The 13104-nt window shown below is 49.1% G+C and overlaps 1 protein-coding gene across 1 annotated transcript in view; it reads left to right on the forward strand.

Moving 5' to 3' along the window:
• LOC123589086 overlaps nucleotides 1-13104 on the forward strand; it is a gene marked incomplete at its 5' end in the record, with an annotated part of 131390 nt that overhangs the window by 39582 nt on the left and 78704 nt on the right. The window contains 6 exons of the mRNA XM_045460727.1: nucleotides 5315-5495; nucleotides 8736-8947; nucleotides 10664-10852; nucleotides 11292-11431; nucleotides 12408-12570; nucleotides 12708-12794. Of these exons, the coding sequence (XP_045316683.1) occupies nucleotides 5315-5495; nucleotides 8736-8947; nucleotides 10664-10852; nucleotides 11292-11431; nucleotides 12408-12570; nucleotides 12708-12794 (972 nt within the window). The remainder of the gene's footprint in view (nucleotides 1-5314; nucleotides 5496-8735; nucleotides 8948-10663; nucleotides 10853-11291; nucleotides 11432-12407; nucleotides 12571-12707; nucleotides 12795-13104) is intronic.

The raw sequence follows: 13104 nt of genomic DNA on the forward strand, positions 1-13104 counted from the left end.
TCCAGGTTTTACCGGAGGGCTAGCGCTTTTCTATAAGTAAAGTGTAACTGAGCGCTTCGCCCCTGAACAGGCGATGTACCCTTGCAAGGCACACACTTTGGGTGTGTGTTTTTAAATTGTTTAAAAATGTTTTTAATCGGGGGTGCCTGGGTGGCTCAGTTGGTTGAGCGTCCGACTTTGGCTCAGGTCATGATCTCACGGTCCGTGAATTCGAGCCCCGCGTCGGCCTCTGTGCTGACAGCTAGGAGCCTGGAGCCTGCTTCGGATTCTGTGTCTGCCTCCCTCTCTGCTCCTCCCCTGCTCACACGCTGTCTCTCTCTCCAAAATAAATAAAGATTTAAAAAATATTAAAAATGTTTTTAATCGTAACAAAATACATACAACATAAAATTGACCTTTTTGTGTGTGTGTGTGATCTTTAGATGTATAGGTTAGTGTCATTAAGGACACTCATGCTGTGGTACAACCATCACCGCCAGCCTCCCCCAGAACTTTTCGTCTTGTACAACAGAAACTCTGTCCCCAGTAAAGAATAACTCACCACTCCCCACGCCCCCGGCCCCCGCAACCACCTTTTTACTCTTCACGCCTCTTGCTGCCCGGGGTCCCTCATATAAGTGGCATCTTATGGTATTTGTATCGTTTTGACTGGCTTCTTTCATTTAGCGTAACATCCTCCAAGGTCGTCCAGGCTGTAGCTGGTGTCAGAATGGGTTCCCTTTCAAGCCCGAATAATGTGCCGTCGGATACGTGCATCACATTGTCCTCTGTTCCTCTGTTGATGGACCCTTAGGTTGCTTCCGTGTTTTAGCTGCTGTGAAACATGCTGTTGTGAATGTGGGTGTATGAATATCGGTTCGAGTCCCCGTTTCTAATGCTTTTAGGTAGATAATTCCAAAAGTGGAGTGATGGATCAGATGGTAATTGTATTTTTAACTTTTTTCGAGCGACAGCCATACTGATGCCCACAGCGGCTGCGTATCTTACACTCCCCCCACCCCCCCGCCCCGCCCCAGCAGTGCACGAAGGTTGCAGGGTCCCTGCATGTGCACTGACACTTGTCGTTTCCTGTTGTTTTTGATAGTAGCCGCGCTAATGGGTGTGAGGTGTTACCTCATTGTGATTTTGATTGGCATTTCCTTAACGATGAAGGATATTGAGATCTTCTCATGCCCTTGGCGGCCATTGGTCTGTTTCTTTGGAGCAATGTCTGTTTGAGTCCTTAACCCATTTTTGCTTTGTTGATACTGAGTTGTAAGAGTTCCTTGTACCTTCTAGACAGTAACTGTGTATCAGATACATAGTTTGCAAATACGTTCTCCCGTTCTGTGGATTGCCTTTTCCATCTGTTGATACCAGCCTTCGATACACACAAGTTTTAAACTCACAGACGGTCCAATTGATCTCTTTTTACTTTCCTGGCCTGTGCTTTGGGGGTCCTATCCAAGAAATCCTCGCCAAATGTAATGTTGTCGTTTCTCCTTGATGCTTTCTTCTAGGGATCTTCTAGTTTAAGCTGTCAACTGGGTGTTTGATCCCTTTTGAATTAACTTTCGTGTGTGGTGTAAGGTAAGCGTCCCATTGTGTTCTTTTGCGTGTGGCTATCCAGAGGTCCCAGCCCCGGAGTGTTGAACAGACTGGAATTTCCCCCCACCGAATGGGCTCACTGTGCTTGTTGGAAATCATGTGACCACAAATGTGAGAGTTGACTTCTGGGCGCGCCATTCTGGTCCACTGGTCTGTATGTCGCTGCCTTTCTGTCTGCCATACTGTTTTGATTACCGTAGCTTTGTGAGGCCTCCAACCTCGTGCTGCTTTTTCAAGACTGTTTGGACTGTTGGGGGTCCCTTGAGATTCCATATGAATTTTAGGATGCATTTTTCTGTTTCTGCCACACACACACCAAAATGTGATTGCGGTTTTTGATGGGGATTGAGTTACACCTATAGGTTGCTCTGGGTTGTATTCGTGAAGACTGGATGTCTCTCCGTGTATTTATATCTTCTCTAACTCCTTCCACCAACATTTTGTGATTTCCAGTATACAAGTCTTTGGTCTCCTTGGTTAACTTTATTCCCAAGTATTAAATTGCTTTTATATATACCAACACTCTGAATAAATTCCCCTTGTGAAAAAAAAAAAGTAACATTCAGAATGAAGCTAAAACTTCGTTCTTAGTTCTTTCTTCCATCCTGGCCCCTTCTAGAAGGAGCAGCAGTTATGTTCCTGAGCGCTGGAAAGGTGATCTCTTTCTGTTGTTTGCTCTGTGGGCCTGTCACAAGCATTTAGTTTTGTTTGGTGTGTCTTGCTTTGTGAGACCTTCAGCTACCCTGTAGGAGGAATTTTTTGTTACTTTGTAGACATCTGATCCATTCTTTTAGACACGTTCATCATGTTCCCTGTGCTGCTGTATTGTATCTTATTCGGCCATGTAACTCTTGTGGTTTCTAGCAGAGCAAGTCTGAACATCCTTGGGCATGCCTCCCTGGGCACGTGTGTATCTCTGGGACACAGGTCATAATGCACAACTGGGATTTGTATATTTTTAAGTGGCTGCCTTTTGACAGTTTGCCCTCTAAAACGCTCGAATCAATCCCCCACCCCTCCAGCCACGTCCAAGAGGAGCAGTTCCCTTTCACCCATATGTGACTTTTACCACTGGAAAAATATTGCTGATATGGGTGGAAAGGATATCTCGTAGTTTGAATTTGCATTTCCCTGGTCGCTCGGGAAGGCTGAGCACCATCTTTTCTGTATTTATTCTACTGCAGATGGCTTTTTCATATTGTTGGACATTCGAAAAAATTAGAACTCTGACGTGATTGACAGCTCTTTCCACGACTGCAGTACATGCATTACGTTACTCTTCTAAACTGTGAAAACATCTTCTTTCTGGGAAGCATCTGGCCCCCAGGGTTTTGGGAAAGACACGAAAGCTGGGCGGTGTTTCTGCAGGCTTCTGAATATGGCGGACACCCTGCTAGGTTCTGGGGGGACAAGTATGAATAAGATACTATTTATTCTTTTTTTTAAATTTTTTTAAACTTTATTTTTGAGAGAGAGTGCAAGCAGGGGAGGGGCAGAGAGAGAGGGAGACACAGAATCCGAAGCAGGCTCCGGGCTCCACGCTGTCAGCACAGAGCCTGACGTGAGGCTCGAACTCACAAACCGTGAGATCAGCCGAGGTCGGACAGTCAACCGACTGAGCCACCCAGGCGCCCCAAGATACTATTTATTCTTAAGACGCTGACAGGGAACAGAAGAGGGAAGGACAGAGGGAGTAGTGATGAGCCATTTATTATTACCAGGCCACATGTCACCTGTGTTGTTGGTTGCATCTCATTTAAGCCCAGTGAAGTAACCACTATCTATCCTCGTTCTTTGGAACGGAAATTGTGTCAACACGCTGGTCTGAGGTGTCCCTGACCACAGGTCTACCATGTGGCGGAATTGAAATAGAAACTCCAGGATGTCTCATTGCAAACCTTAGGCTCTTAGCCTCTTGGCTGGACTGGATTGTGCCAGAATTAATTTATTGTAAAATAATTTACTGAATGATTAGTCAAGAGGAGAAATCATTTCCCGGGCTATTCTCTGAGGCCAGTATCATCCTGATGCCCAAACCAGACCGAGACCTCAGGAGAAAAGAAAAACCAAAGACCTCTTATAAATATAGATGCAAAATCCTCAAGAAGGTACTAGCAAGCCAAATTCAGCACTATATAAATAGAATTACATAGCACAGCCAAACGGGTTGTATCCCAGGCATGCAAGGTTGGTTTCACATTGGAAAATCAAGGTAATACACCATATTGATAAAGGATGCATCAGTAGAAGATGAGATGATCAGTAGAAGCAGCAAAAAGTATTGGGCAAATCCCCGTATCCTTTCATGGTAAAAACACCCAACAGATGAGCAATGGAAGAGTACTTCCTCAACCTGACAAAGGCCATCTATGAAACATCCACAGCCAACATCATACTTCATGGTGAAAGAATAATGCTTTCCCTCTAAGATCAGGAACAAGACAGAATGTCTGCTCTCACCACTTCTATTCAACATTGAACTGGAGGTTTTAGCCAGGGCAGTGAGGCAAGAAAAATAAAAGATGTCCAGATCAGAAAGGAAGAAGTAAAAGTATTACTGTGTGCAGATGACATTATGTCCTCTGTAGAAGACCCTAATGAATCCACACAAAAAAATCTATTAAAGCTGATACATGAGTTCCTCAAAGTTGCAGGAGACAGGATAAATATACAAAAGTCAGCTGTGTGTCGCTACACTAGCGATGAAAACCCTGAAAATGAAATTAAGGAAACAGTTCCTTATGTAATAGTGTCAGAAAAGGTGAATACTTCAGCATAAAAGTAACAACAGAATGTAAAACTAATACTCTGAAAACCACAGAATGTTGTTGAAAGAAATTAAAGAAACTGAAATAAATGGGGAGACATCCCATGTTCCTCGATTGAAAAATGAATGTTAACATGGCAAGGCTCCCGCAGTGCCTGGGTGGCTCGGTAGGTTAAGCGTCTAACTTCAGCTCGGATCATGATCTCACGGTCCGTGAGTTCGAGCCCCGCGTCAGGCTCTATGCTGACATCTCCGAGCCTGGAGCCTGCTTCTGATTCTCTGTCTCCCTCTCTCTCTGCTCCTCCCTTGCTTACACTCTTTCCCTCTCCCTCAAAAATAAATAAACATAGGGGCGCCTGGGTGGCTCAGTCAGTTGAGCGTCCAACTTCGGCTCAGGTCATGATCTTACGGTCTGTGAGTTTGAGCCCCGCATCAGGCTCTGTGCTGACAGCTCGGAGCCTGGAGCCTGCTTCAGATTCTGTGTCCCCCTCTCTCTCCGCCCCACCCCTGCTTGTGCTCTGTCTCTCTCTGTCTTTCAAAAATGAATAAACATGAAAAAAGATAAACAAACGTTAAAAAAATAAAAAAAAAGAGTATTGTTCAGCAATAAAAAGGAATAAAGTTCTGATACATGCTACAATGCAACATGGGTGAATCTTGAAATTGTCATGCTAAATAAAACAAGCCAGACACCAAAGGCCGTATATTATATGATTCCACGGATACGAAATGTCCACAATAGGCAAATCCATGGAAACAGAAATTGGATTAATGGTTTCCAGGGACAGTGGGGAGTGACTGCTGATGGGTACAGGGTTTCCTTAGGGGTGGCCTGGGCTGGGCAGTTCCTGATAACTGGGGAACTCAGGCCGACCCGTGGGTGTCCTGGTGAGCCAGTGGAATGTTGTAGGTTGGGAGTGGAGTGCTCTGACCAGCATGTTGACGGTGGGTCTTCTCCAGTTTGCGCTCCAGGTGCCTGAGAGGCAGGTGGATTACCGTACGCAGCTGTACCACTTGAGCCTTCGGCAGCCCCACGTGGAGAGCAGCACACACCTGAAGGTTCAGGACAACGGACAGCTGCCCTTGGCGGCTGGCTTGCGGTGGAAAGACACCTCTAGAGCTACTCTGTGGAAATGGGAAGGTGAGTGTCATTTAGGGAGGCTCTGGCTAGCGGTTGAGATTTCTGGCCCCCAGGTCTCTGCTCGGGCTATGCCCCTTACCTGGAATACCTTTCCTTTTTGTTTGCCTGGATGTCAAGACTGATATACTAATTATCCAGTTTCACCCCGCCCCACTTCACCTGTTGTCCGTTACCCTGCAGTCCCCCAGCTTCTTTTCTGTTCCCCCAGAGACCTCAGAGCCTTTGCACATGCTGTTGCTGCTCCCTGGAACACTCTCTCACCTTGAAAAACTGGATTTACCATGGTTTATCCTTGAATTAATTTTATTTTTATTGTAGTCATACATAGTTTGAAAAGTAAAGTAGAACTTTGAGTTGGTAATTGTTGAAGGTGGGTGATTATTACATAGGGGCCCATCAGATGATGTTCTCTACTGACGTATGTACTTGAAATATTTCTTTAAATGTTTTTTAAAGATTTGTTTAATGTTTGTTTTTGAGAGAGAGCAAGAGAGAGTGCGCATGCACATGAGGGAGGGGCAGAGAAAGAGACACAAAATCTGAAGCAGGCTCCAGGCTCGGAGCTGTCAGCACATAGCCTGAAGTGGGGCTCGAACCCACGAACCAGGAGATCATGACCTGAGCCAAAGTTGGACGCTTAACCAACTGAGCCACCCAGGCATCCCTAAACTAAAAAGCTATTTTATAACAATTATTGTAATTGTCTGCTTCATATCTTTCTATCCAGAGTTTTACTTAATACAGCAACCATTATAAATTCTTTTATCTGTTTCTTATTAAACTCTTCAGCTCTTAAAATAATAAAATTATACTGCTATTTCTTGATTTTTCTATTTTAGACATTCTTCATATATTTTTTACCAGACAAGATGATAATATAACTCTTTAACCAGACTTTTTCGAATATCTGTTTTTCTTTGTCCCCCTAAAAGAGTTGGTCTGTGAATATCCACTGTTTACTTAATTGTGACTCTATAAATGTCCTTCTTAGCTGAGACACAAAGGTGACTTTTTGTTTTTCCTGGAGTTATAATGGGCTTTCCCCCTGTTTGGTTAGTTTCCTATTTTCCTCTTACTAATTATCCCCAGTTTTTTAAGCATAAGTGCAAAACTCTTCTCCAGATGGCCAAACACATGAGATTATGCATCAGCTTCAATTAGTTCCCATATTTTTCTTGGAGACCTTCTTCTTGGAACCACTGTCCCTCTCCAATGTAGACCAGTTGCACAGCTGTGGTTCTGGGGTGTCCCTTCCCCATCATTCTGAGAATTCTCTCTACTTCTCTGGGTCACAGCCCTGTTTCTTGCACTTATGTCCTCTTTTTTCTTGATTTACTCTTTTGTTTTGATAGAGCACATCTTCCAGTAGCTTCCTGAGAGAGGTATTAGATTCCTAAAGCTGCTTTAACAAATGACCACAAACTGAGCAGTTTAAAAGAACAGGGATGAATTCTCTCATCAGTTCTGGAAACTAGAATTCTGCATTCAAGGTGTTGTCAGGGCCATGCTCCCTCTGTGACCCTGGGTAGAATCCTTCCTTGACTGTTCCTAGCTTGTGGTGGTGGCCATCACTACTTGGAGTTTGTTGGCTTGTAGCCACACTGCTCTCATCTCTGTCTCTGTTGTCACATTGCTTTCTCCTGGTGTGTATGCCTGGGTTCAGACTTCCCTCCTCTTACAAGAACACCAGTCCTTTTGGTTTTAGGGCCCACCCTACTCTAGTGTGACCTCATCATAACTACTTACATTTGCGATGACCTCACTCCCAAATAAGGTCATGTTGTGAGATACACTGAGGGGGTGAAATTTGGTATATTTTTGAGAGACACAGTTCATCTCATAATAGGATGTAAATGTTTTGCTCCCCCAATGTTTAAACTGGCTTCATTCTACCTGGGTAACTTGGCTGAGTAGAGAATTTTCGTTTTCCCCTTGGGATTTTGAGGACTTTGCTCTACTGTCCTTTCATACAGTTGAGATACTATTTTTGGTCCATCGGCCTTTGTATGTGACCACTTTCTTACTCTCTGGAAGCTTTTTGGAATGTCTCTGTGTTCTCAGCATCTTCAGATCTTATGATGTGCCCCGACATGCATCTTCTTTCATCCATTGTATTGGGCGCTTTGCGTAGACCCTTTCAACTTGGAAGTGTCCTTCAGGTCTGGTAGTTTTCTTGTACAGTTTCTTTGATAATCTCCTTCCCTCTGTGTTCTGGTCAGATAGGCTCCAGAAACTGAGGTTCTAATTTTCTTTCTTTGCTTTCCTTTGTTCCTTCTGTTTATCTTTCTGTTCTGTTTTGATGACCTATTTCCTCAAGTTCTGCCACCCCTTCGACTACGTTTAAATTTTGGCTCTCTTCTGTTTTCTAGAGCTCTTTTTGTTGTTGTTGTTCCTGAATTTCTATGAGTGGCTTTCCTCGAATGCCACGCAAGGCTTAGGTGTGTGCTTATGTTTAAGAATTGACCACTCAGAACTACTCTGGAAGGAGTAGTTTGGAGGTTTGGGGGTGCACTTGTTGACTGGGAAGCTTCCATGCTGAGCATTTGGATGGGGAGCCCTGGGACCTGTATCTGTAGGGACCTTTCTTTTTCTTTTTAATGTTTATTTATTTATTTTGAGGAGGGGAGGGGCAGAGAGAGAGAAAGAGAATCCCAAGCAGGCTGTCAGCATCCGTCTCCCGACCACGAGATCATGACCTGGGCTAAAATCAAGAGTCAGACGCTCAACCGACTGAGCCACCCAGGTGCCCATCTGCATATATACCTTTTGCCCAACATGTCACTGTGACAAAACTTCAAACCTACAGAAAAGTACCGTGGATTGTATCATCGATACCAACGTACCCTTAACCCAGATTCTACGATTCCGTTTTTATTCCCCTTGTGTTATCACATATCCGTCCCCTTACCACGTCCAGGTTATTCGTTGGTGCAGTTCCAAGTGAGCTGGCGACATCCATACATTCCACTTCTAAATATTCCAGTATGTGCGGTGTTAACGAGGGTGGAATGCACACCTCTCCAGGGTGCCACTTAATGAGTTTTGACAGGTGCACACACCTGTGTAGCCCCTGCAAGATTCAGAGCATCCCCAGCCTTCTGCAAAGTTCCCTTCTGCCCCTTCTCACCCATTCCCAGGTGTGAAACCTGCCCATAGTGGATGTGATGAGGCACCTCTCGAGGCCTGCCAGTAGCTCTTTTCATACTGGGTGTCCAACTTCTGTCTGTTTACTTCTTGCAGGAGCCTTGAACCTGGATAGTCCCTGGCTGATGGTCTCGATGGCTCACAGGCTGTACTGGCCCCACCGACCCACTTTCCAGGCTGTTCTGGAGCTGACGCTGGGCAAAGCTCGGACCCTCAAGAACCTGGTGATAAAAGTGGCCTGCAGGCGTCGGGGCCGCGACAGGGAGGGCAAGATCCACATCTACACCCCGACTACCACTTACCTCCGGGTGCGCATGCCCAGCCACGCCCCCTGCTCCCCTCCCGCAGGTGGACTCTGGGCCCAGGAGCCTGGTTCCCTGCCATTTAGAAAGTCTCCCATGCAGAGGGAGAACACGCAGACCTGAGATCAGGTCACAGATGTGGGCGGTTTGGATGACCCAATGTGTACAGTCTTGAGAATTAGTCGCTAAGTGAATTTGGGAGAGGGGACCACCCCATCCCCCCATCCCATCTCGATTTCCCATATTCTTTTTTTTTTTTAATGATTGATTTTGAGGGAGGGGGCAGAGAGAGGGGGCCAGAGGACCCAAAGCAGGCTCTCTGCTAACAAATGAGCCCAGTGCGGGGCTCAAACTCACAGACTCTGAGATCGGACGCTCAGCCAGTTAGCCACCTGGGCGCCCTCACTTTCCCATATTCTTAGCAGCTGATAAAAATAGGAAGACAGGTGGGAGGGTTACTCAGCAATAAGCAGACCTCAGGCTTTTGCCGAAAACCAGAATAAAAACTCCTTCAAGGTCATAGGTGACTTTTGTACCAGCTGCCGGATGTAACTAAGTATGCTTCTGTGCACCTGTTTGATCTCAGAAGCCAAAAGATTTGAAAGAAACCCAGTCAGTGGAAGATGCCCTGGGTGTCCCACGAGCCGGGCACATCCATCCCCTCCCCATGTTGGGATGATGGGTGGACCCAGCAGGAGGTCCAGGCCTGACTTGGACCCAGAAGGAGGCAGCTCCATGGGCCCATCTGGGGACAGTGTAGTCCCCTCTGAGTCAGGGGCAGAGTGGGAGCAGGATGGAGGCGTGAGGAGTCGGGTATCACTGGCAAGCTTGGGGACTCAGGAGGGACTAACACGTGGCAGCCAGGGTCACGTTTGAATCTGGAGCTGACAGATGAGCTGGTGGATTGTCAGTGGGGAGGAGGGAGCACGAGACATGACGTAAATGACCCCAAGGCTCTGGCCGAGCAGCTGTGTGGGTAGGAGTTGCCTTTCACTGAAATGGACGGCTGGTGTTTGCGGGGGGGGTGGTGGGCATGGTTCTGGGGGGAGACCTGAGGGTCAGTGACCTACGGGACAAGGTGTCACGGATTTCTAGTATTTGGCAGTGGGTTCAGTAATCCCTAAACCCCATTTTGACCCCATCACCCCCTCTCCTGAGGCTTGGAGATGTGTGAACAGCGGACAGTGGCCTATAGGGTACAGACACCGTGCTATTCCTCGTGGGGCCTGTGCCGGGGGCCGTGGGCTGGGGTGCACAGCTGTGTGTGGAGCTACAGTGTCCTCCCTCCCCCAGCTCCAGGACAAGCCAGAACAACACCCAGTCTTGCCAGGCCTTTGAAGACCACAGCGATGATGCAGGGAAAGAAGGCCACCCACATGTGTGTGTGTCCCTTGGGACACAGAAACCCTGCCTGCTGCTAATGGTGGCCCCGTGAGGTCATATTCCCTTTCCGAGCTGAAGAGGAGAGAGGGGGAAGGGAGTTATCTTCTCTGATAACTCAGATTCTCCCTCTGTTCAGGGCTGAGAGATGGAGGGAAGTTTTTCCTCTTTCCTCAAGACCTTGTGGGAATCAACCTATTCTGCGGGGACCAGACGGGAAAGGCCTCCTGGAGGTGGTATCGGAGGGGTTTTGAAGGATGGGTAGGAGTTCACCAAGTGGTAATGGGGAGAAAGGGCATCCCAGGGGAGAACATAGGGTCACCCTCCACTTCCTCAATGTAGGTGTCCACGGCGATGGCCTTGGCACAGAGCCTCTTCCGCAGCCGGACTGAAGTAGAATCAGCATGGGGTGCGACTTTGAAGAGTGAGATCCACGCAGAGAACAGCCAGGAGCTTAAGATACTGCACGGCTGGTTGAAGCGACCCCTGCAGGAGGTGAACTTAACGGCAGCTTACGGGCACATGGAGCAGGTATGTCCCGGTAGCCCTTGCTGGAGGCTCCACTGTTCAGAGACCTCAGATCTCTCCCCTGGGGTGGGAGAGGGCTCAGTGCCACTAGCTTGGTCTATGACCTTGGGCTTCCCTGAGCCCAGTTTCTCTGTTTGTAAATGGAAACTAGCCATATTAGCACAGACCCGTGCTAGCAAAGCCCTGTCTCGTGGAGCCAGAAGCCTGAGAAGTTCGTTTCCCCGCTGGGCGCCTAGGGAGGTGCAGGCATGGTGGTGATACCGTGCGACGTTGCGGTCTGATCCAGGGTGAGGCTGCCATGCAGTTCAGCAGCCCTTGTCAGATGCCATACCCAGGGCAGTGGACGGGCAGGGGGAGGAGCCCCTTGGACCCCCGGGCGGGAGGTTTATGGAGCTCGGTCCCCGCTGGCCATCCGTCCCCATCAGCCTGGTCTTTGTTGCAGCCTCGGAAGACCCACGTGTCACTGGTGGCTCTGGTGACCAGCATGAGTGGCCGGCCTCAGGGCCTGGAGCTGGAGGGCAAGCTGGAGGAAGTGACACGTGACGGGAGGTTGTACCAGAAGCGGGGGACCTTCCTCCTCAGGTACATGCAGGCCCTTCCCCTTACGAGCATTGTCTGCCCAGGCCTCTGCTTCTGCAGCGTGGAGGGTCACGGGGGACAGGGTGAGCTGTGCTCCTGGGAGGTCCACGCTGGCCTGCGGGGCCCAGACAGAGCCCGGAGCTCAGAGACAAGCCATCTGAGTCCCTTGGAAGCCCCCGCATCCCTAGTCCTCCTTCCATTCAGATGCTAAGAAACCTGGGAGCAGAAATCTGTCCGCACCCCAGCCTGAAAGCCGTTCTGGGGAATGTTTTCAGTTCCTGGAGACACAGCTGGTTGCAAAGGTGGCTCTTGTGGTTGGGGATGTAAGAGGGGGGATTTCACGAACTCCGGGCCATGTCCAGACCCTCTGCGTGACCTTGGTCATCTCGTGTCCAAACAGCAGCAACAGAAAAGTACCAGCAACTGTTATCTGCATAGATCTCATTCATTTGTTTGTTTTGTTTCTGTTTGTTGAGTACCTACTATGTGCCATGTACTTTTCTGGGTGTCTGGAAAACAGAATAAAAAAGACAGAAGTCCTGGCCCTCAGGGAGCCTGTACTCTTTGTGTAGACTTTCTGTCCAATGGTCCCAACCACCGTGTGACATGGGGGGGTGGGGCTAGTATTTTAGCTCCCATTTCACAGGTGGGAACACCGAGGCACAGAGGCGTCAACCAAGGTAACAGACCCCAGGTGCTGCCTGTGCTTGGGTCTCTGCTGCCAAGGGGCGAGGATGACCCCTGCCGTGCCCTGTTCCCTGGGTGAGGCGAGGCGAGACGAGGCGAGACGGGGAATGGGTGTCGATTGGCAGATTATAATGCGCAGGGCTGGGGTATGTCCTCATGTTCTCTCTGTGACGGTCTTCGCTCTGCAAGCTTGCGACAGGCCCCGTCTGAGCTCACGGGGCCCCATGGCCCCCTGCCCCTGCCAGCTGTTTTAATAGCCATTCTTTGGCCCGTTATCCTCTCTCTACGCCAGGCATCCCTTGCCTCTGCCCATCCCGCGGAGTCTGCTCCTGCAGGAGACCTTCACGGCGGACAGGCAACACCAGCGATGCTCCCTGGAAACCAGGCTGGTCCTGAACGGCCGAGAGGAGACCGTGCAGACGATAGTCCTGGGCTACCAGGCAGGACACCCCTACGTAAGTGGGCTCCGGGGTGCAGCTGGAGAGGAGGCTGGGCCCAGGGGGAGGCCCCTTGTCTGCTTCTGACCTGTCCTTGTGTGTGGGTGTGTGTGTGTGTGTGCGCGCACGTGCACGTGTGTGCTCTTCCCTCCCAGGTGTGTGTGGGCCTGACCCACCCGTACAGCAGCAAGGCCGTCCCTGGGAACGCGGAGGGTTGTGCTGCTGCTTGGAGTCAGCACGCCGTAAGTGACAAGGCCCCGGAGGCCCCAGGCACCTTGCACCCCAGCCGCCCGCGATCCAAGTGCTGTCATCTCCGCCCTGGGCGAGCAGAATGCTCTCCTACCTGGGTTTTCTGTTCCACTCTGTCCCCATTCTTCTACCCTGCGTGGCTGCCAGAGGGGGCTTTTCGATATGCCCGCTTGAAGTCATGCCCCTCGTCACACTTCTCTCTGGACACAGACCCCAGCTCTGCCCCACTGGTCTCGCTGACCCTCCAGGCCACCTGAGACCACTCTCTCCCTTTTGCTGCCTCCTTTCCCTTCCTCACCTGGC

This window comes from Leopardus geoffroyi, chromosome E3, assembly GCF_018350155.1.
Source record: "Leopardus geoffroyi isolate Oge1 chromosome E3, O.geoffroyi_Oge1_pat1.0, whole genome shotgun sequence".
Taxonomy (NCBI): Eukaryota; Metazoa; Chordata; class Mammalia; order Carnivora; family Felidae; genus Leopardus; species Leopardus geoffroyi.